General features: G+C 40.4%; 1 protein-coding gene across 15 annotated transcripts in view; it reads right to left on the bottom strand.

The window, feature by feature from the left end:
- Window positions 1-24,588, bottom strand: part of PIKFYVE (phosphoinositide kinase, FYVE-type zinc finger containing) — a 96,573-nt gene that overhangs the window by 60,895 nt on the left and 11,090 nt on the right. For all 15 annotated transcript variants that reach the window (XM_013984435.2, XM_021076161.1, XM_021076163.1 and 12 more), the window contains 4 exons: window positions 18,507-18,714; window positions 16,390-16,479; window positions 2,162-2,300; window positions 687-844 (listed from right to left, as the gene is read on the bottom strand). In XM_013984435.2, coding sequence (XP_013839889.1) covers window positions 687-844; window positions 2,162-2,300; window positions 16,390-16,479; window positions 18,507-18,714 — 595 coding nt within the window. The remainder of the gene's footprint in view (window positions 1-686; window positions 845-2,161; window positions 2,301-16,389; window positions 16,480-18,506; window positions 18,715-24,588) is intronic.

Raw genomic sequence — 24,588 nt, 5'->3', positions numbered from 1 at the left:
TATTTCATTTCATTCTCACAGCTTCTTCACAGGATCACATATTTTCCTTATATTAGAGGCAAGAGGCCAAGTTTCAAAGAGATTAAATAACTTGACAAAGAGTACAGAGCTAAAGAGAGATGCAACCCAAACTGGAACCCAGAGCTTCACTGCTTACTAACTATTTCTTTTCTTTCTACGTACTTGTTTCTTCCCATGAGAGGAAGAGTAGCTCATCTAAACAATTAGGAAAGGTAAGCAACGCATTACCCTGAAAGGCAATGGGAACTGCCTCTTTTCCACAAATGACTTGTGAGGCAGGCTGGGACCCTCCATGTGTGGCTAATGGACCCAATTCTTAAGACAGGTTGAATGATTAGGCAGCAGCAGCAGGAGAAACTTCTGCAGTCTTAGGTTCTAGCTGCACTGTCCATCCTGCTTAACCAGAGAGCCCTGTGTTTCGGGAAGGACTGCACACTTCTGCTTTTAATAAAGAAGGTAAATTGTGACCCCATCTGGCTCCTTGCATCTATTTTCTCCTGGTTACAGCCCAGAAGGCAGGGGTGTGGAGTAATTAGACTCTCAACACCAGAAAACAAACAGCACCCCGCTCACAAAAAAATTTGCTCCCCTTAAATTTACAATGACATGTCATTAAAAATAAATTCATAAATAATACCCAAAAGTTTTTCTTAAGATCCCATTACCTCGTGGCAATGTGACCATTTCGGATTAACCAGTTGACTAATTCCTTTCCTACAATGCAGTTGGGATGTGTTCTCAGCCAGTAGCGGTGATCCTGAAACTCCATTCCGCTACTGTGATGGCAGATTTTTTTCCACAGGTCTTTTAACTGAACACTGTCCTGAAATCACATTATGAGCAAGTAATTACTCCCAAGAAAGATGCCACCTACCTTTTCAGACTCTTTCCTGTGATTTTTAGATTCATAAAAAGAAACAATTCAGATTTGTCATAGCTAACTCACAGGATTTAACAGAGACGACCTGTGCACGGGCAACAGCTTGGACTCAGCTTATCTAATTCCAAACTTAACCTTTTTTCTCTTGAAAAACAACTATCCCAAATAATTTCTTTCAGTCAGTGGCACCTATTATCAATTTCCTGACTACCTAAGCACAAGATTTCACACTTCTCTTTGGAGATGGAACAAGGAAAAGGAAGGAACAGTTAACCACATTAATCTGAAGTAACTGTTTCTACAGCCATCACCCCACCGGATTCTCACCATTCTCTTTTATACCCAACTGTTGAGGAAATGTCCTAAAGAAAGGCCTTCAGGAACTTACCCTCTGCTGAAAAAAAAAATTCAAAACTACAGACTCAAATCTGAAACTTTATAGTACAGACTGAATCCACCACTTTCCAACAAGTAGCCCCAAATAACTTTCCATTCTCATTGCCTGTAGAATCTAACTTAATATCCCTCCCAACTTCTCCCAATTAATAAACCCTACCTCAGTCCACGGAAAACGCCATGCTCATTCTCACCGCTCTCCCTTCCCCATACCTTTAAACAAGATTTGCTTTCTTCACTGCCCACCCAGACCCATGCCATCCTCCAAGGACCAGCCCAAGCCTCACAATTTAAAGGTTTTCCTGACTCCCTCCCTACCAATGATCTTTCTATTTTTTTGTACCAATAAAGTATTACTTATTTTACTATTAAAGACCTGCTTATAGATCTCATTTCTATCTTTTGAACTATAAGCTTGAGGACAGAAGCCATATCTTTCTTTTCTTTGAGTCACTCTTATGACTGAATGTAGTATTTTACAGAGGTAAATTCAATAAACAACTAGTTATTATCCACTTAAACACAGAACATTATATGTCTGAAAAGTATTTCATGTTTAGAAGAAACATGTTCCAAGTTTAAACAGCAATCTGCTACCTAACTAAAAGTTAAGCTCTAGTATGATATAGACACCTGAATTCTGATATTGCCAGGTGAAAGGAGTCAAGAAAACATGAATGTAGCATATGAGCATGGAGTGCTTGACCAGATTCAATTGACCCTAACAAAAACTTAAGCTAGTTATTTCCTCTAATTTGTATGCTAACGAGCTATTTCATTTGTATTCGTCTTTTAAAACAATCAGTAAGATAAACATTTTTTATGCTCAAAACTAGCAATGGGTCAAAGATACAAGGCCAGTACCAGAAGAATTTTGCGTTCATCCTCAGTGGTCTCTGTCCTAACATATGACCGGTTAGCCTGGGGACTGACAGATGTCTCATATGATGGAACCATGGGAGACCCAGATCGATCCAGGGACAGGTTAGTAATGCTGGCTGATCTGGAAATAAAAACAGAAGTGAAAACACAGTTGTAAATTCTTCCTCAATAAAGACAATGACAGTGAAAGTTCATTTTTAAATAAATGCTCACTTGCCAATGCTAAGGGCACTTTTAAAAGTAGTCATGATAGTTATATATGATACCATCACTAAGGAAGCTCGGAGAAGAGTGTGCAGAAGTTCTCTGTACAGTATTTCCAACGTCTATGTTAGTGTAAAATTACTTCGAAAATAAGTTTAAAAGAAAGCCGTTAGGCTAGGATTACAGAAAAAAAATTAGACATGTAGTTCATATATCAGTAATACTTCAAAGGAAACAAATACAAACTCATCTTAAAATGCTGAAAAAGGGAGTTCCCGTCTTGGCAGAGTGAAACAAATCCGACTAGGAACCATGAGGTTGCGGGTTCGATCCCTGACCTTGCTCACTGGGTTAAGGATCCGGCGTTGCCGTGAGTTGTGGTGTAGGCCGGCGGCAACAGCTCTGATTCGACCCCTCGCCTGGGAACCTCCATATGCCGCGGGTGTGGCCCTAAAATGACAAAAGACAGGAAAAAAAAAAAAAATAGGGTGGTATTTTTTTACTTGATAAATACAAAGCATCACAGTCTATGTGCAGAAATAATCTTGCAGGAGTTCCCATCGTGGCACAGTGGTTAACAAATCTGACTAGGAACCATGAGGTTTCGGGTTCTGTCCCTGCGCTTGCTCAGTGGGTTAACGATCCAGCGTTGCCGTGAGCTATGGTGTAGGTTGCAGACACAGCTCGGATCCCGCACTACTGTGGCTCTGGTGTAGGCCGGTGGCTACAGCTCCAATTCGACCCCTAGCCTGGGAACCTCCATATGCCGCGGGAGTGGCCCAAGAAATAGCAAAAAGACAAAAAAAAAAAAAAAAGAAAGAAATATCTTGCAGATCAGGGATGGGAAACTATGGCTCACAGGCCAAAGAGTTTTTGTAGAGCCAGTGAACTAAGAATTATTTTTTTTAGTTGAACATCTACAATGTGCAGATAACAGGAAACACTAAATTTGAACCCCAACTAAGCAAACTATCATGCCCTTCAAAAAGAATTCCTTTCTTCTCATCAGTAAACCTACATTAAAAATACTGCCACTATTATTATATTTTAAATTTGATCAATAAAAAAATTAGTGAAAATTTATTTCCTCTCTTGTTATATAAGTATTTACAGAATATCCTTACTTTTGCCTCTTGGCAAAGTTACCAGATAAATGACTTGTAAGTGGAATATCGACAGCAGCAAGCACGTTTTTATTTATTAAAAAAAAAAAGGAGTTCCCGTTGTGGCGCAGTGGTTAACAAATCCGACTGAGAACCATGAGGTTGCGGGTTCGGTCCCTGCCCTTGCTCAGTGGGTTAATGATCCGGCGTTGCCGTGAGCTGTGGTGTAGGGTGCAGACGCGGCTCGGATCCCGAGTTGCTGTGGCTCTGGCATAGGCCGGTGGCTACAGCTCTGATTCGACCCCTGGCCTGGGAACCTCCATATGCCACGGGTGTGGCCCAAGAAATAGCAACAACAACAACAACAACAACAACAAAAATTAGCTGGAAATTTAGTTAGCGTCTGCCTAGGAAAAAAAATGAAACCCAACTTGAGCTTCTCTATAAAGGCTAAAAGGCAGAAGCATCTACAACTTGTTAGATTCACTCTTAGGATGTATCTTCCCTCATTTAATCTCATAGCCTCTGATGGAATAGAAACAACTAGATCCATTCTACAGATAAAGAAATCAAGAATCAGAGATTAAGAAATCTGTCTAACTCAGCAAATAACAGGACTGCCATCCAAAACAAAGTTTCAATTGAAAAGCTATGCTCTCCAAGCCTAAGGATATTTTTTTTAAAGTTTAAGAAATTAGTCACAGCTTTGTTACAGGTTTAGCAAAAAATCATTTTCAGTGGTTAATGAGAAATCCTGATATCAAATAAAGTCTAAAATAAGATTTTTTTTAAGTAACCAGCTATTCTTCTCTTAGCATATTGTTTTAGTGAAAAGCTGCCACCATGTCTTATTCAACCAATGAAAGTCTCCTGTCCAATGTGTACATTATCCATGCATTCTGCTTCTCAAACACCCCACCATCCCTACATATATTCTGATACAGTGACAACAAGGACAAAAGAAAATCAGTCAATTTTGTTATCAAATATTCAAATAAGTAGCCTAGTGATAAGAATGCTAACTTAAAGTCTTACTTAAAGAGAGTACTCACTGGCTAAATGACATCTTTGCTAAAGGCATTTATCAATCTTAGCATTAATTCAAAACAAATCGATGCACTATCAATGAGCACAGCTATTTCTACATTTGTACCCAAGCCAACAGCAATACTGTAATTTCTCCCATCTTTTCTCCCAGTTTTAAAAAAAAACTGTCTTGACCTCACATTCTTCTGCTGCATTTCCCTCCTTTACTATAGCAAAACTCCTACCTCCAACTCTTCCATTCTCTCTAGAACCCCAGTGAAACTGCCTATACCCATGTTAGTGTTAAATCCAACAGTTTTTAATCCTCATCTTATTTGACACATCATCAGGATAACTCCCTCTTCCTTGACTACTTTCTTTACTTGCCAACGAAGACAACAAACACACTCTCCTGGTCTCCTCTCATCGTGTCACTGGTCTCTCCTTCTCACTTTCCTTTTTGGTCCCTTTTCACTTCCCCAAGCTCAGTCTTTGTTCCTTGTTTCTTCATTTTCCACTTTTTTTTTTTTTTTTTTTTTTTGGCCCTACCTGTGGCATGCAGAAGTTCCCAGGCCAGGGGTCAAACCCACGCCACAACAGTGACTAAGCCACCAGGGAACACCCAACCTCACTCTTTGGATGCTCACCACACAGGGTTCAAAGCTTTAAATGCCATCCACACGACTTCAACACCCAAGTTCGTATCTCCCGCTTGTACCTCTATCCTGAACTCTAGATTTACACACCTAGCTATTTGATATATCAGTTGGATGTCTAAAAGACATCTCAAATTCAATACGTACAAACCAAACTGCTCCTCTCCAATCTCCCCGATCTCAATAAATAGCAACTCAGTCCTTTCAACTGCTCAGGCATTAACAAGGCAAGGATGTCCTCTCTCTTACCACTTTTTTTTCAAATTCATACTGGAAGTACTAGCTAATGTAACAAGACAGGAAAAGGAACTAAAAGGAATACAGGATGGGAAAGAATTAAAACTGCCTTTGTTCACAGGTAACATGACCATCTATGTAAAAATCCAAAGGAATCAAGCAAACCTCCTGGAACTACAGTAAGGCTGCAGGATACAAGGCTAATATACAAAAGCCAATCACTTTCCTATATACCAGCAATCAACAAGTGAAATTAAAAACTGAAACACCTAACCATCTACATTAGCATCCAAAAAAACAAATAATTAGGTATAAATCTAGCAAAATACATACAAGATCTGAATGAGGAAAACTATAAAACTCTAATGAAAGGTTATCAAAGAATGCAGTAAATGGAGAAATATTCATTGTTCATGGATAGGAAAACTCAGTATAGTCAAGATTTTGGTTCTTCCCCACTTGACCCATAGATTCAACACAATCTCAATCAAAATCCCAGCAAGTTAGTCTCTGGATATTGACAAACTGATTCTGAAGTTTACGTGTTGAAGCAAAAGACCTAGAAGAGCCGACATAACAATGAAGAAGAACAAAGACAGAGGACTGACACAATCCAATTTTAAGACTTACAATAAAGCTACAGGACCCAAGACAATGTAATGGTGGTGAAAAAACAGACGAATAGATCAGTGAAATAAAACAGAGAGCCCAGAAACAGATCCACATAAATATCGTCACTATTCTTTGATAAAGGAGCAAAGGTAATACAATGGAGCAAACTCTGTCTTTTCAACAAATGGTACTGGAACAACAGGACATCTACATGCAAAAAAAATTAATCTAGACACAGACCTTGTACCTTTCACAAAGATTAACTCAAAATGAATCACAAGAAAAAGACAAATATCATATGATATCACTTATATGTGGAATCTAATAAAAAATAAATCAAAAGAACTTATTTATAAAACAGAAACAAACTCACAACTTAAAACCAATCTCGGGTTACTACGGGGAAAATCATGGGAGGAGGAGGAACTGGGAAGATGGGAATAACCTATACACTCTGCTGTGTAAAATAGATAATCAACAAGAACCTACTCTATAGCACTCAATAGTTTATAATAACCCACGTGGAAAAAAGAATATATATATGTATGACTCACTTTGCTATATACCTGAAATTAATATAATACTGTAAGTCAATTAGAAAATTAAAAAATAATAATAACAATAAAAGAATCACAGGAATTCCCATCGTGGCTCAGCAGTTAACAAACGCCTAGTATCCATGAAGACACAGGTTCAATCCCTGGCCTTGCTCAGTGAGTTAAGGATCCGGCATTGCTGTGAGCTGTAGTACATGTTGCAGACTCGGCTCAGATCCTGCATTGCTATGGCTGGGGTGTAAGCTGGCAGCTATAGCTCCAAACAGACCCCTAGCCTGAGAACCTCCATTTGATGCAAGTGCGGCCCTAAACACACACACACACACACACACACACACACACACACACACAAATGAATCACAGACCTAAATGTAAAACAGAAAAGGTATACAACTCTCAGAAAATAACATAAGAGAAAATCTAGATGACCCTGAGTACAGAGATGACATTTTAAATACAATACCAAAGCATCATCATGGGGAAAAAAAAAAAAACTGATACGCTGGACTTCATTAAAGTTAAAAAATTCTGCTCTGCAAAAAACAACATCAAGAGAATCAGAAAACAAGCCACATACTGAGAGAAAATATTTGGAAAAGATTCCTTTGACAAAGGACAGTTATCCAAAATATACAAGAATGCTTAAAACTCAACAAGAAGGAGTTCCCGTCGTGGCGCAGTGGTTAATGAATCTGACTAGGAACCATGAGGTTGCAGGTTCAATCCCTGGCCTTTCTCAGTGGGTTAAGGATCTGGCGTTGCCATGAGCTGTGGTGTGGGTCACAGACATGGCTCGGACCCGCATTGCTGTGACTCTGGCGTAAGCCGGTGGCTACAGCTCTGATTAGACCCCTAGCCTGGGAACCTCCATATGCCACAGGAGTGGCCCTAGAAAAGGCAAAAAGACAAAAAAAAAAAAAAAAACCTCAACAAGAAGAAAATAACTCAGGGAGTTCCTCTTGTGGCGCAGTGGATTAAGATTCCAGCTGCAGGAGCTTGGGTTGCTGTGGAGGCATGGGTTTGATCCCTGGCCCAGTGCAATGGGTTAAAGGATCCAGCATCGCCACAGCCGTGGCATAGGTCTCACACAGCTGCAGTTCGATTCCATTCCTGGCCTGGGAACTTCTGTGTGCCACAGATGCACCAATTAAAAAAAAAAAAAAAGGAAAAGAAAAAAGAAAATAACTCAGTGGAGTTCCCGTTGTGGCTTAGCAGGTTAAGAACCTAACTAGTATCCATGAGGATGCAGGTTTGATCCCTGGCCTTGCTCAGTGGGTTACAGATCCTGTGTTGCCTCAAACCACAGTGTAGGTCACAGATGCAGCTCAGACATGGCATAGCTGTGGCTGTGATAAAGGCTGGCAGCTGCATCTCCGATTCAACCCCTAGCCCGGAAACTTCCATATGCCACAGGTATGATCTGAAAAGGAAAAAACAAAACTCGATTAAAAAAAAATAGATTAAGAGTTCCCTGATGGCCTAGTGGGTTAAGGATCCAGCATTGTAACTGCTGTGGCTCAGGTCACCATTGTGGCACGGGTTCAATGCTTGGCCTGGGAACTTCCAGGGAAGCCAAAAAAAAAAAGAGAAAAAATCTAAACAGATATCTTACCAAAAAAAGGTATCCAGATGGCAAAGAAGCATATGAAAAGATGTTCAACATCATCTGTCATTAGGGAACTACAAATTAAAACAAGATACTTTCAATTGTAACAACATGCCACACTATTATGGGATATACACAGTGGGGGAGGTTGTGGGGGCAAAGGGTTTATGGAAACTCTCTGTACTTCCCAGTTAATTCTGCTATGAACCTAAAACTGCTCTATAAAGTGAAGTTTCTAATTTTTTTTAAGTAAAGGACAATGATGTCTGCAATTTACTCTCAAATAATCCAGGGGAAAAAAGTATTGTATGAGTAACAAAGCAAATGGGCAAAATATAAATTATTGAACCTCAATGAAAAATACATGCAAGTTTATTTTAGTCTCTTTCTTCCAAATTTTCTCCAAGTATAAAATTTTTTCAAAATAAATAAAAAGTGTAACTCCCAACAGCTTCCTACCTCACTCAGCAAAGGACAAAGTCCTCGCAGTGAACCGTAAGCAGGATTTGCTCCTGGTACACAGGACGCCTTGCAATTCACTGTCAGCCACTTTCCCTTTCAGGAATTCGCTCAACCCTGTTTGCTTAGGACACTCCTCTACTCCTCTGCTTGGCTTACTCCCTCACATCCCCAAGTCTTTGCTCAAATGTCACCGTGCCATGAGGTCTTTTCTGATGACACTATTCAAAAGTCCAACCTCAGGATGGGATTAAGATGACGGAATAGAAGGACTGGAGCTCAACTTCTCTCCTAAAAACAACAAAATTCACAACTAAAGACTGAGCAATCTCTACCCAAAAAGACCAGAAACCTTAAAAAAGATACCCTACTCCCTAAGAAAAAGAGGAGGCCACATCAAGAGGTAGGAGGGGTGATTTCACGATATAAACAACCCCATACCTCCTGGGTGGGAAGCTCCACAAACTGGAAACTAACTGGTTCACAGAGACTCACCTACAGGAGTGAGAGTTCTGAGCCCCACATCAAACCCTCACATGTGGGGATCTGGCACAGGGAGAAAGAGCCCCAGAGCATCTGGCATTGAAGGCCAGTGGGGCTTGTGCACAGGAGCTCCACAGGACTGGGGGAAATGGAGACCCCACTCTTAAAAGGCGCACACAGACTTTCACGTGCATTGGGTCCCAGGGCAAAGCAAAGTCTTCATAGGAAGCTGGGTCAAACCTGACCGCAGTTCTTGGAGGACATCCTGGGAAAACAGGGGTGAACGTGGCTTGTTGTGAGGGAAGGACATTGAAAGCAAAGCTCTCGGGAATATTCAGCAGCTTGCCTGTCTCTGGAGGTGGCCATCTTGGGAAAATCTGGCCAGACTCCGCACCCTTCAGTCAGCTGCTGAGAAGCCCCTGGGCAAACAACAATCCAGGTGGGATCACAGCCCCACCCCTCAGTACACAGGCTACCTAAAGGCCCCTCAGGCACACAGCTGCCTCTAATCCCATCCAGAGACTAAGCCCCACCCACCAGAGGGAGTAGAATCAGCTCCTCCTACCAGGGGGCAGGCATCAGTCCCTCCCATCAGGAAGCCTACACCAAGCTCCCCATACCGACTTCAGCCACAGGGGGGCAGACATTGGAAGAAAGAGAGGCTACAACTCTATTATCTGTAAAAAGATCACCACACCGAAAACCTATAAAAATGAAAAGACAGAGAACTATAACTCAGATGAGGGAGAAAGGAAAAACCCCAGAAAAACAGCTAAGCCATGAGGAGATTCTCAACTTCCAGGAAAAAGACTTTAGACTGTTGATACTGAAGATGATGCAAGACGTTGGAAATAAACTGCAGGCAAAGATGGATAACTTACAGGAAACACTGACCGAAGAGATACAAGATATAAAACTTAAACAAGAAGAGATGCAAGGAGTTCCCGTCGTGGCGCAGTGGTTAACGAATCCGACTAGGAACCATGAGGTTGCAGGTTCGATCTCTGCCCTTGCTCAGTGGGTTAACGATCAAGCATTGCCATGAGCTGTGGTGTAGGTCACAGACGCGGCTCAGATCCCGCGTTGTTGTGGCTCTGGCGTAGGCTGGTGGCTATGGCTCCGATTTGACCCTAGCCTGGGAACCTACATATGCTGTGAGAATGGCCCAAGAAATGGCAAAAAGACAAAAATAAATAAAGAAAGAAAGAAGAAGAGATGCAAAATACAATAACTGAATTAAAAAATTCACTAGAGCAGCTAACAGCAGAATACAGGAGGCAGAAGAACGAATAAGAGAGGTGGAGGACAGATTAGTGGAAATTACGGATGCAGAACAGAAAAGAGAAAAAAGATTGAAAACAAATCAAGAGAGTCTCAGAGAACTCTGGAACAACGTGAAATGCACCAACATTCGTATCATAGGGGTGCCAGAAGGAGAAGAGAGAGAGAAGGAGACAGAAAAAATATTCCAAGAGATAATAGCCGAAAACTTCCCTAACATGGGGAAGGAATCACTCACTCAGATCCAGGAAGCACAATGAATACCATATAAAATAAACCCAAGGAGGAACACCCCAAGACACATACTAATCAAACTGACCAAAATTAAAGACAAAGAGAAAATCTTGAAAGCAGCTAGGGAAAAGAAACAAATAACGTACAAGGGAACCCCAATAAAGTTATCGGCAGATTTTTCAACAGAAACTCTGCAGGCCAGAAGGGAGTGGCATGATATACTCAACGTGATGAAAGGAAAAAAACTCCAACCAAGATTACTCTACCCAGCAAGGCTCTCGTTCAGATTTAAAGGAGAAATCAAAACCTTCACAGATAAGCAAAAGTTGAGAGAATTCAGCAACCCTAAACCAGCCTTACAACAAATACTAAAGGAACTTCTATAGGCAGAAAAGAACAAGAGAAGAAGGAAAGGAAAAAGAGCAGCAAAAACAAATCCAAAATAATTAATAAAATGGCAATAAGAACATACATATCAATAATTACCTTAAATGTGAATGGACTAAACGTCCCAACCAAAAGACACAGACCGGCTGAATGGATACAAAAACAAGACCCATATATATGCTGTCTTCAAGAGACCCACTTCACTTCTAGGGACACATACAAATTGAAAGTGAGAGGATGGAAGAAAATATTTCATGAAAACAGGGATCAAAAGAAAGCTGGGGTAGCAATACTCATATCAGACAAAATAGACTTTAAAAGGAAGAATATTTTAAGGGACAAAGAAGGACATTACATAATGATCAAAGGATCAATCCAAGAAGATGATATAACAATTTTAAATATCTATGCACCCAACACAGGTTCACCACCATATATAAGGCAACTGCTAACAACCTTAAAAGGAGAAATCGACAATAACACAATCATAGTGGGGGACTTTAACACCCCACTTACAGCAATGGACAGATCAACCAGACAGAAAATCAATAAGGAAACGCAGGCCCTGAATGACACATTAAACCAGATGGACTTAACAGATGTTTATAGGACATTTCATCCAAAAGCAACAGAATACACATTCTTCTCAAGTGCACATGGAACATTCTCTAGGATTGATCATATCCTGGGCTACCAATCCATCCTCGGTAACTTTAAGAAAAGTGAAATCATATCAAGCATCTTTTCGGACCACAAAGCCATATGACTGGAAATCAACAATAAGAAAAAAACTGCAAAAAACACAAACACCTGGAGACTAAACAACATGCTACCAACAACCAATGGATCACTGAAGAAATCAAAGAGGAAATTAAAAAATAACTAGCAGCAAATGACAACGAATATACGACACTCCAAAATCTATGGGACGCAGCAAAAGCCGTTCTAAGGGGAAAGTTAATAGCAATACAAGCCCACCTCAGGAAATAAGAAAAAGCCCAAATTAAACAAGCTAACTTTACATCTAAAGCAGCTCGAGAGAGAAGAACAGACAAGACTTAAAGTTAGTAGAAGGAAAGAAATCCTAAAGATCAGAGCAGAAATCAATGAAATAGAAACAAAGAAAACCATAGAAAAAGATCAATGAAACCAAAAGCTGGTTCTTTGAAAAGATCAACAAAGTTGATAAACCCCTAGCCAGACTTATCAAGCAAAACAGAGAGAGGACTCAAATCAATAAAATTAGAAATGAAAAAGGAAAAGTAACAACAGACATCACAGAAATACAAAGGATCATAAGAGACTACTATATGCAACTATATGCCGATAAAATGGAAAACCTAGAAGAAATGGACAAATTCTTAGAAAAGTACAATCTTCCAAGACTAAACCAAGATGAAATAGAAAAGATGAATGGACCCAACACAAGAACTGAAATTGAAACTGTGATTAAAAAACTTCCAACAAACAAAAGTCCAGGACCAGATGGCTTCACAGGCAAATTCTATCAAATATTTAGAAAAGAGCTAACACCTCTCCTTCTGAAACTATTTCAAAAAATTGCAGAGGAAGGGATACTCCCAAACTCATTCTATGAGGCCACCATCACCCTGGTACCAAAACCAGACAAAGATTCCACACAAAAAGAAAACTACAGGCCAATTTCACTGATGAACATCAATGCAAAAATCCTCAACAAAATACTAGCAAACCGCATCCAACAATACATTCAAAGGATTGTACATCATGATCAAGTGGGATTTATCCCAGGGATGCAAGGGTTCTTCAATATCCGCAAATCCATCAGTGTGATACACCACATTAACAAATGGAAGAATAAAAACCATATGATCCTCGCAATAGACGTGGAAAAAGCCTTTGACAAAATCCAACACCCATTTCTGATAAAAACCCTTCAGAAAGTGGGCATAGAGGGAACCTACCTCAACATGATAAAGGCCATATACGACAAACCCACAGCGAACATCATTCTCAATGGTGAAAAGCTGAAAGAATTCCCACTGAGTTCAGGAACAAGACAAGGATGTCCGCTCTCGCCACTACTCTTCAACATAGTTCTGGAAGTCCTAGCCACAGCAATCAGAGAAGTAAAAGAAATAAAAGGAATCCAAATTGGAAAGGAAGAAGTAAAACTATCGCTATTTGCAGATGACATGATACTATACCTAGAGAATCCTAAAGACTCTACCAGAAAACTCTTAGAGCTCATCCACGAATTTGGCAAAGTCGTAGGATACAAAATCAATACACCGAAATTGACAGCATTTCTATATACTAACAATGAAAAAGCAGAAAAGGAAATTAGGGAAGCAATCCCATTTACCACTGCATCCAAAAGAATAAAGTACCTAGGAGTAAACCTACCTAAAGAGACAAAAGACCTGTACTCTGAAAACTATAAGCCACTGATGAAAGAAATCAAAGATGACACAAATAGAAGGAAAGATATACCATGCTCGTGGATTGGAAGAGTTAACATTATCAAAATGACTATACTACCTAAGGCAATCTACAGATTCAATGCAATCCCTATCAAATTACCAGGGACATTTTTCACAGAACTCGAACAAAATATTTTAAAGTTTGTTTGGAAGCACAAAAGACCCAGAATAGCCAAAGACATCCTGAAAAAGAAAAATGGAGCTGGAGGAATCAGGCTCCCCGACTTCAGACTCTACTACAAAGCAACAATCATCAAAACTGCATGGTACTGGCACAAAGACAGAAATATAGATCAGCGCAACAGGATAGAAAGCCCAGAATTAAACCCACGCACCTACAGCCAACTCATCTATGACAAAGGAGGCAAGACTATACAATGGAGAAAGGACAGCTTGTTCAATAAGTGGTGCTGGGAAAACTGTACAGCCACATGGAAAAGAATGAAATTAGAACACTCCCTAACACCATACACAAAAATAAACTCCAAATGGATTAAAGACCCCAATATAAGACCAGACACTATCAAACTCTTAGAGGAAAACACAGGCCAAACACTTTCTGACATAAACAACAGCAACATCTTCTCAGATTCACCTCTCAGAGTATTGACAACAAAAACAAAAATAAACAAATGGGACCTAATCAAACTTCAAAGTTTCTGCACAGCAAAGGAAACCCTAAACAACACAAAAAGACAACCCACAGAATGGGAGAAAATCTTTGCAAATGAATCGACTGACAAGGGATTAATCTCCAAAATTTATAAACACCTTCTGCAGCTCCATACCAAAAAACAAACAACCCCATCAAAAAAATGGGCAGAAGATCTGAACAGACAGTTCTCCAAAGAAGACATACAGATGGCCAAAACACACATGAAAAGATGTTCAACATCACTCATTATTAGAGAGATGCAAATCAAAACCACTATGAGGTACCACCTTAGACCAGCCAGAATGGCCATCATCCAAAAGTCTACAAACAATAAGTGCTGGAGAGGGTGTGGAGAAAAAGGAACCCTAGTACACTGTTGGTGGGACTGTACGCTGGTGCAACCACTGTGGAAAGCAGTATGGAGAATCCTCAGAAAACTAAACATAGAACTACCATTTGATCCAGCAATCCCACTCCTGGGCATCTACCCAGAGAAAACCATGACTCACAAAGACACATGTAATCCAATATTCATTGCAGCACTATTTACAATAACCAAAACATGGAAACAACCTCAATGTCCATCGACAGAGGAGTGTATATGTGGTACATATACACAATGGAATATTAATCAGCTATTAAAAAGAACAAAATACCAGCATTTTTTGCAACATGTATGGACCTAGAAACTATCATGCTAAGTGAAGTCAGCCATACAATGAGACACCAACATCAAATGCTATCACTGACATGTGGAATCTGAAAAAAGGACAGACTGAACTTCTTTGCAGAACAGATGCTGACTCGCAGACATTGAAAAACTTATGGTCTCTGCAGGAGACAGTTTGGCGGGTGGGAGGATGTGCTTGGACTGTGGGATGGAAATCCTGTGAAATCGGATTGTTATGATCATTATACAACTACAGATGTGATAAATTCATTTGAGTAATAAAAAAAAAAAAAAAAGTCCAACCTCCTCCCCTATTCTTTGTTCAGAGGAATACGCTATACTCAGACTACCTAGTTTGTAGGTACTTAATAACTACTTGAAAGAATAAATTGAAAGTATTTTAAACCACAGTGAGTCAGATGTCTAGTTCTTTGGGTTTGTAATTACTTACCAATTAATTTTGTAATAATGAAAGTATGTGCAGTGGGGAAGTGTGGATGTTAGTAAGATTAAAGAGAAGAAGGAAGGAGTTCCTGTTGTGGTTCAGTGGGTTAAGGACCCAATATTGTCTCTGTGAGGATCCGGGTTCGATCCCTGGCCTGACTCAGTGGGTTAAGGATCCAGACTTGCCGTAAGCTGTGACCCACAGGTCATAGTTGCAGCTCTGATTGAACCCCTATGCCAGGAACTTGCATATGCTGCAGATGCAGCCATAAAAAGAAAAAAGGAGAAAGTGTGTAGGTATAGAACAATTATGGTCAACTATTTCAAAGATATTAGCTAAGAGGAAAATAAATTCAGAATATAGATAATTAGAGGCGAAACAAAAAACAGAGGGGCTTATTTTTAATAGGTAAGAACTGAGTTTGTTTAAATTCAGGCAGCAAGGATTCAGCGAGGAGAAGTGGAAGATAAGGCACATTAATAGGTAACTACTAAAAAATTGGTAAGGAATGACAACCAGGACATAAGTGAAGCACCAGAGGTGAAGAGAAAAATGAGTTCCAAATGTATCAAGGTGGTAAGTGGTGCTAATTGCTGAACAAGTACCCTTCTGTTTACCGTCCCTCTTTGCTATGTAACAGAAAGTGAGATCACCTGCTAAGCCAGAAGAAACAGGGGGTGAAGGTTCCAAAATCTGAAGCCAGTAGAGAAAAGTGGAAAAGGGTCACTGAGAGAATGCAAGCAACAGCTGACCAGCAAAAAGGAAATATTTTAAATCAGCATGTAGAGCTAAGAAAGTCGGAAGTCCCCACTGTGGCTCCATGGTAACAAGCTTAAATAGTATCCAGTATCGATCCCTGGCCTCGCTTAGCGGGGTAAGGATCTGGCTTTGCTGTAACTGTGGTGTAGGTCACAGATGCGGTCGGGATGCCAGCAGCTGCAGCTCTGATTAGAGCCCTAGCCTGGGAACTTCCATTTGCCGCACGTGGGGCCCTAAAAAAAAAAAAAAAAGAAAATCTAGAGCTAAGAAAGTGTGTAACAATCAATCCCATCCATTTTATTTCTGTTTTTCTCATTACTATAAAAAGAAAGAAAAATCAGACACAGATACAGTGTTTTCATTTAGCAGTTTACCTATTTCGAGCAGGAGATTTGCCAGCATCCTCTTGAACAGATACGAGTCTTGTTGAAAGAGCAGTATTTGAGGAGTCTGGATGAATCAAACTAAAAAGAGAACAGGAAAATCCTGAAATGGTTTAAGAAAGTGGAGACAAATCCAATTTCAATAAAGTGCTTTAAAATTTAAAAGCAGATTGTATTTCTCTACAATAATGACCTTATGGGTCATTTTTGTTTTCTGCCTTTAGTGGAGATAGAAATGGGATGGTTTTTGTCCTAAAAATATCATATGTCAAAAGATAGAGTTTATTAAGTATATGGGGTGCCAATAAAATAATAAAATTGGCTGGATGAGTGACTTATAGCAAGCACTCCTTCTCACATCACATATACAAGACTGAAGTGCTTTTGGAGAGAAATCCCGAGTTGAAATATTTTATTCTCAGTCACCATAACTAAGGAGTTGCACTGCAGAGTCAAACAAACCTAGGTCCAAGTGCAGGCTCTACCTCTTATTATTCGTGTGACCTTGGGTATATTACCTAATCTCTCCAAACTTCAGCACCCACATCTGTCAAAAGGAGAAAGGAGTACCTACCACAGAGATACAAGAGCTAAAAGAGAATGAACATTAAACCTTTAGCACAGAACCTAAAATTAGTCTACCTTTGACATCTAACCTGCATCTCTCAGGAAGCTTTCAAACCTGGTTTGTTTTATTAAGTTGCACTTTCCAATTCTGGGCTCACACAACAAGGCCAGGCATCCACATGGTACTGCTTACCCTCTACTTTTTTTTGTTGTTCCTTAAATATAGAATCGACCTTTAAAATTTATAAAGTATATGTATGGTATAAAGAATTACGATGCCACAAACACCATTGCACCCATTGACGAATTTAAGAAAAAGCACGTTAACACCAACTTTGAAGTGCTTGTTTCCCCCCCAAGTCAAGCCCATTCCCTTCCCGGCCCTCAATGAAACTACTGTTGTAAATCTCATATTCCTCACTCTCTTCCTTTAATTTACCATGTTTGCATCCCTGGACAGTGTACTCATTTTGTATATTTTTGAGCTTTCTATAAATAACCAATGAATATATGATATGTGACTTTTTCTCCTGCACATTCTTACATGTTGAATGCAGCTATAATTCATTCACTTTTAACTTTTGTCTAAATTTATTGGTTACATACTAATTCTTCACTCCATTAAGGGGTAACTGAGAAAATAACTTATCAGAAAGATGCCAATTAAAACTTCAAGCCCTTTGATATGGCCAGATTTGGTATTACACATGAGAAAATTACTTAGGTAAAGAAAAACAATCAGAAACTGATGAACAGCAGTTCCTGTTGTGGCTCAGTGGTTAACGAATCCAACTAGGAACCATGAGGTTGCGGGTTCCATCCCTGGCCTCGCTCAGTGGGTTAAGGATCCGGTGTCGCCGGGAGCTGTGGTGTAGGTTGCAGACGCGGGTCGGATCTGGCGTTGCTGTGGCTATGGTGTAGGCTGGCAGCTACAGCTCCAATTAGACCCCTAGCCTGGGAACCTCCATACGCCGGACGTGCGGCCCTAGAAAAGACCAAAAAAAAAAAGGGAAACTGATGATTCTAGGATTTGAATTCAAACAATTCCAGGTAACTTCCAAGAAAGAGTTAGTAATAGCCTCCACTCCCAGACAGTATACTTACTTAGCCACACAAAGAAACATGACATGTTGAAGGGAAAAAAAATCTAATTTCATTTGCAAATACTATGAAGACAAATCTTATGAGCATCTACCTTTTCAAAGAAAGATATATTAGAAATTATTAATCTAAATAACTTCTGTTGCTTATTCAACAAATATTATCAAGATCATACTTGTCATACACCGTACTGGTGCCATGCACAGAAGAATAGACAAGAAAGATAAAGTCCCTCCTCTTGTGGAGCTAACTTTCGAACTAGTCAATACTATCACTATCCATAAACATCTTCTTTGATTCTTCCTGAGGCAAACCGGGGGGGGGGGGAATGGTGTACCTTCAGGAAATAATTCAAAGAATTTAAATGTTAAAGCACTCACAGGTCACAAGGCCATCAGTACTTATCAAATATAAATAAAATCATATTTAAGTAACAGTACCTTTGCCAGGCAAAATCATCCTCTAAAAATATGTTGCGGCTGGCTTTTCGGCTCCCTACAGGTGTTCGTGGTTCACTGGGATCAAGTACAGACACAGAGGAAGTGGAATCTGAAAGAGCATTCAAGTCTTCGCCAATGGAATTACTGTCTGTGGAATGAGCATAACTTAAGGCTATTTTTCTACAGTATGTACAGGCTCGGAGGTCCCCTAGGAAGAAAAAAAAGACAACTAAGGAAAAGGTAACTAATATATTACTTAAGAGAACATATTAAGTCCTTGGGTTAATAGTTAATCTAGTAACAGGGAAAGTAAAAGACTACCAAAAAAGATATTTTTAAAAAGTGAAGTGGAGTTCCTGTCGTGGCTCAGTGGTTAACGAACCCAACCATGATACATGAGGACACGGGTTCAATCCCTGACCTCACTAAGTAAGTTAAGGATCTGGCGTTGCCGTGAGCTGTGGTGTAGATCGCAGACGCAGCTCAGATACAGCATTGCTGTGGCTGTGGTGAAGGCCAGCGGCTACAACTCCAATTCGACCCCTAGCCTGGGAACCTCCATATGCCATGGGAGCAGCCCTAAAAAAACAACAACAAAAAAAAAGTGAATTAATGTAGTTAGCTCTGCTATATATTTCAAAAATAATCATTATGATAAATCCATCCAAATTACCCCAAATATTTATAACAAGAAAATTTGACTCAATGTACCAGAAAACTCTGCTTAAAAGAACACTTCTTGGGAGTTCCTTTGGGTACAGGGGGTTAAGCATCAGGCACTGTCACTGCAGCAGCTCAGGTCACTGCTGTGGCACCGGTTTGATCCCTGGCCTGGGAACCTCCACATGCCATGGGCATGGCAAAAAAAAAAAAAAAAAATTCCCAAGGTTCTGAAAGTGAAGTTAGGGATCTATCAGCAACAACAGGTTCAAGAAAAAAGAATTTTTTTTAACTGAACACATAAACCAACACAAATAGCAACAACACTTTTTCCCTAAGTATCAAGGAGGTTAAACGTTATTTAGATCTCTATGTGAAGCCGTGAAGAATGGCGTCCACAAGGTGGCATGGTTTTAAAAACAAACAAAACTGGCTTACAAACGATATGAAATATGAGGGGGAAAACCATAAAGGAAATTCTTATAGTTAATGTTAGGATGGAAATACAATATTCTTGGGAAGACAAACAACAAGGTTGTTTAATAATTTCAAATGCTGGATTTTTTTGGTTTTGGATGCAGTTCTGCCTAAATGTTAAATTTTCATTTCTACCGTTTTTCTATAACATTTTAGTGCACTTAAAAAGGAGTTAAGATAATTAAACTTTACCAATAAATGTTACTCAACAAGTCTACTTTAATTATTCTGACCATTAACATTAGAAAACTAAAGTGACATGGAACAAAAGACCTCTAAAAGTCAAGTGTTTTTACTGTAATTACTACCAAGTACAATAAAGGATCTTTTCATTCTAAGACAACCATTACACAGTACTCAGCTTTATTAAATTATGCATGTATTTTAAGCAAAATTAAATACTGTATGTTGCTGTATTCATTTCTAACACCATGATTCAACAGATGAATCTAGAGAAAAATACCTCCAATCAGGAACCAAAAACAACAACAACAAAATGAACTCCAGGCCATGATAAAAGAGTGCTAGGACACACCACCACTGGCCAACCAAAGCAGAACTGCAGGAAGGAGATGAAATTACCTCCTACAGAAAGGTCTTGCAAACAGAGGCTTGGTTCTTACACTGCAAAAGAAATCTCCCTTAATCAGTCAGCTATTAGAATGAAAACAATCAGATCAATAAAAGGAGCCAAGGGAGTTTCCACCATGGCTCAGCAGTAACGAACCCAGATCAGGATCTATGAAGATGTGGGTTCAATTCCTGGCCTCGCTCAGTGGGTAAGCATCTGGCATTGCCGTGACCTGTGGTGTAGGTCACAGATGCAGGTCAGATTTGGCATTGCTGTGGCTGTGGCATAGGCCGGCAGCTGCAACTCCAGTTGGACCCCTAGCCTGGGAGCTTCCACATGCCTGGGTATGGCCCTAAAAAGACAAAAAAATTAAAGGTATCCAAGCCTGACCAGAAAAGTTTTCATTTCCTGAAGAATCCTCACCAGCAAGGGCCTAATGAGCACATGTCTATATTATATGATGAGGTAAACAGGTTGATAAGGCACAGCCTGCCTTCAAAGAACTCCACCCACTGAACACAACAGTCAAAATTTTAAAATTGCACAAGGAGTTCCCCCTGTGGCTCAGCAGGTTAAGGATCCAACATCATCTCTGTGAGGATGAACCCTGACCTCGCTCAGTGGGTTAAGGATCCAGCACTGCCGCAAGCTGAGGTCTAGGTCACAGATGAGAAACTGGGTCACAGATGAGTGTTGGCATAGGCTGACAGCTGCAGCTCTGATTTAACCCCTGGCCCAGGAACCTCCGTATGCTGCAGGTGCAACCATAAAAAGAAAAAAAAAAAATTGCATAAGAGATGCAGAGATAACACTGCTCCTACCACTAGTAATCACAGCTTAACATTCACTGATCCTTTTCTATGTGCCTAGGTATTCTAGGTATTTATTCATGTATTATTTATGATATATAATTGTGTCCAGAACCTATTATCCCATTTGCAATGGTTAATTCTACTTGTCAACTTGGCTGAGACCAACAATAGTCAAGTTGTTGCTGTGAAGGTTTTCTTTAAAAATACAACAAAAATGTACAATCTGTTGACTTTAAGATTACCCTCCATAATGTGGGTGGGCCTTATCCAACTGTTTGAAGGCAGGCCCTATCCAATTGTTTGAAGGCCTTAAGATCAAAGACTGAGGATTCCAGGGGGAAAAAAAGGGAATTCTGTCTCACATCTTTAATACAGAAATCCTGCCTGAGTTTTCAGCCTGCTGGCCTACCCTAGGAATTCTGACTAGCCAGTTCCCCTAATCACTTGAGCCAATTCCTTAAAATAAACCTCTTTCTATATATAAATGTTGGGGATTTGAGAGGAAGAAAAGTAAAGATTCTATTAGTTCTGCTTCTTTGGAGCACCTTACTAAAAATTTTAGTACCAAGAGTAGTTCTAGAGCAACAAGATTTTAAGGATAAGTTTTCTGAATTGGTTCTTGGGTTTCTAGGTATGGTCTCTAGACTTAAAAGCAATAAGGATTCATTCCCAGTAGTAATGGGAGCACTGATAGTCCATGGCATGATGTGGCAACAGCGTCAACGAAATATCACCTATGGATACTCCTAATCAAATACTTACAAGGGGCAAAGATCTGGTGACCATGGACTGCATATCTCAGGACATTTCAGTCGAACTTTCTTCCCTGAAAGGAACCATTTATAGCTGCAGAGCTGAGAATGCTGAAAATCACACTAAGTCTCATCCTGCAAGTGACTGAATCATGACACACACACACACTGACCACTTAAACTTGCGATGGTCGGCTACTCAAGTGGGAGCACTAGTTATAAAGGAATGAGCTCCTGAACCCTGCAATGGGGATATCAAGGAAGATCTTGATGAAGCTGAGGACACTGAACTCTCAACTTCTGCCTCATCTTCTTTGCGAGTAGGTGTGGACTTCCCACCCTGTCTGACATTAACCCTGGCTTGCCTGAAAAATTCACAATGGCCTCCCATGAGTTCACTGCCTTGCAAGACACTGTTTATTCTCCTCAGGACCCACACCCAATACCCTCTTTGTTTTGAGAGACCTGTAACAGGACTCAAGTCCCAGCAGGCCCTGAAAGGTGAGTTGTAAAGTGGGACCCCTGAGGAAGTTCACTACCCGCCAAAAGAACGACATGACATTTCAAATGGAGACAAACAGAAACCCAGGGAATATGTGTGGGAATGGATATCAAGGGTACAGAATAATAATGGAAAGAACATGAAGTTGGATCAAACTGAATTCATTGATAGGGGCTCACTAAGCAGAGATTCTGGATTTAAAAAGAGCCCTGATAGGAGTCCCTGTCGTGGCACAGTGGTTAACCAATTTGACTAGGAACCATGAGGCTGCGGGTTTGGTCCCTGCCCTTGCTCAGTGGGTTAAAGGATCCAGCGTTGCCGTGAGCTGTGGTGTAGATTGCAGACACGGCTTGGATCCCACGTTGCTGCGGCTGTGGCGTAGGCTGGCAGCTACAGCTCTGATTGGACCCCTAGCCTGGGAACCTCCATATGCCGCGGGAGCGGCCCTAGAAAAGGTAAAAAGACAAAAAAAAAAAAAAGAGCTCTGATAATATCCTTGCAGAGCTTTGCCTTCATCCTTCTCTGTAGGTCAAAAAGTAAACCAGAACTGCTGGCACTGAACTGAGAAACCTAAATGCAATGGGGAACTCGGGGTGGCATTGAATCACCAAAAACAAGGTGGTCGTGTTACTCTGACAGCAAAGTCAAAGCAGTAATCAGAAGAGAGTGATCTATATAGAGATCTATGGCTCTGATCCTGGTGGTCCTAAAAAAGTAAATGGGCAGTCCACTAAATGCTTACTGGAGTTGCATATGAAAAGGAGCTCTAAATCACCGAATAGAGGTCTAACTGGAATCGAAAAGAGTCGTGCTCCTTCAACCAATTCGCAGACTTGAGCCATTTACAGACTCAGAAGTCTCTGAATGACAGAAAGCCGGGTCACCTTGAGGAAGAACCCCCAATACACTGCCCCAAAATGTACACTGCTTCCCCAAGGGATGGACAGCCTTTTACGGGGGAGTCTGTGCACTGAGAAAAAGGTTTAACAGTCAAACTTCAGGGGGATTACTGGACTTGGGCTCTGCACTAATACCAATTCCAAGAGGCCCAAGACATTACTGTGGTTTCAGGTCAAAGCAGGGGCTTACAGAGGTCAGGCGATCAGTGGAGTTTCAGATCAGGTCCGTCTTACAAGGGGTTCAGTGGGTTGCCAAACCCATGTGTTATCCTCCAGTATGAGAATATATAACTGGAATAGACGTACTCAGCAAATGACAGAAGCCCTACATTTGTTCCCTAACCTGTGGAGTGGGGGTTATTACTGTAGTTCTGGCCTCCAGAACTGAGAGACAATAAAAATCTCTGTCTGTTCTAAGCCAGTTTGTGGTATTTTGCTACGAAAACCCTAGGGAACCAATACAACAACCATATGAACAAGACAGAACTTTATCCTAAAGGTAATGGGAGTTCTGAAAGGGTTTTGCGCCAGGCAATACCTCGAAATGATGAGATTAGCATTTAACAAGATATTAACAAGTATGAAAAATGAATCAGAGGTATGGAAAAACTAAAAGTAAACAAATCTTTTGAAGGCTATAGCCATAATCTGGATGAAACTGGGGTCTGAATTCTTAAGTTAAAAAAAAAAAAAATGTCTTTTTGGAGTTCCCATCATGGCTCAGCAGTAACGAACCTGACTCAATCCCTGGCCTTGCTCAGTAGGTTAAGGATCCGGTGTTGCCAGGAGCTGTGGTGTACAACAAAGACACAGCTCAGATTCTGCATTGCTTGGCTGTGGTGTAGGCTGGTGGCTACAGTTCCAATTTGACCCCTAGCCTGGGAACTTCTATATCCTGAGGGTATAGCCCTAAAAAGATGAAAAAAAAATTTTTTTTAAGTGAATAAGGCCAAAAAGGAGTTCTGCATGATAATAAAAATAACACGAAAGAGATGCTAAGAGCATCCCTTTTTGGTAACTTCTGCCCACCTTCCACTTCCTAGTCACTGTATCAACCCACACACATTGTTAAGTTTCTCCTGCTTCAACAAATGATTTTAAATGTCTGGATTACTAAAATTTAGGGAAGGGAGTTCCCGTTGTGGCTCAGCAGGTTAAGAACCTTACAAGTATCCATGAGGATATGGGTTTGATCTCTGGTATCGCTCAGTGGATTAAGGATCCAGAATTGTCACAAGGTGTGGGTATAGGTCACAGATGCATCTCGGATCTCATGTGGCTGTGGCTTCACTTAGAACCCCATCTGGGATCTTCCATATGCTACAGGTGTGGCCCTAAAAAGAGAAAAAAAAGGAAAAGGAAAAAAAAATTTAGGGAAGAATATGAGTAAATGCAATTTGCTAAAGCAC

Source organism: Sus scrofa, chromosome 15, assembly GCF_000003025.6.
Source record: "Sus scrofa isolate TJ Tabasco breed Duroc chromosome 15, Sscrofa11.1, whole genome shotgun sequence".
Lineage (NCBI taxonomy): Eukaryota > Metazoa > Chordata > Mammalia > Artiodactyla > Suidae > Sus > Sus scrofa.
Note: the sequence above shows the minus strand (reverse complement) of the source record. Positions and strands in the feature narration are given on the sequence as shown.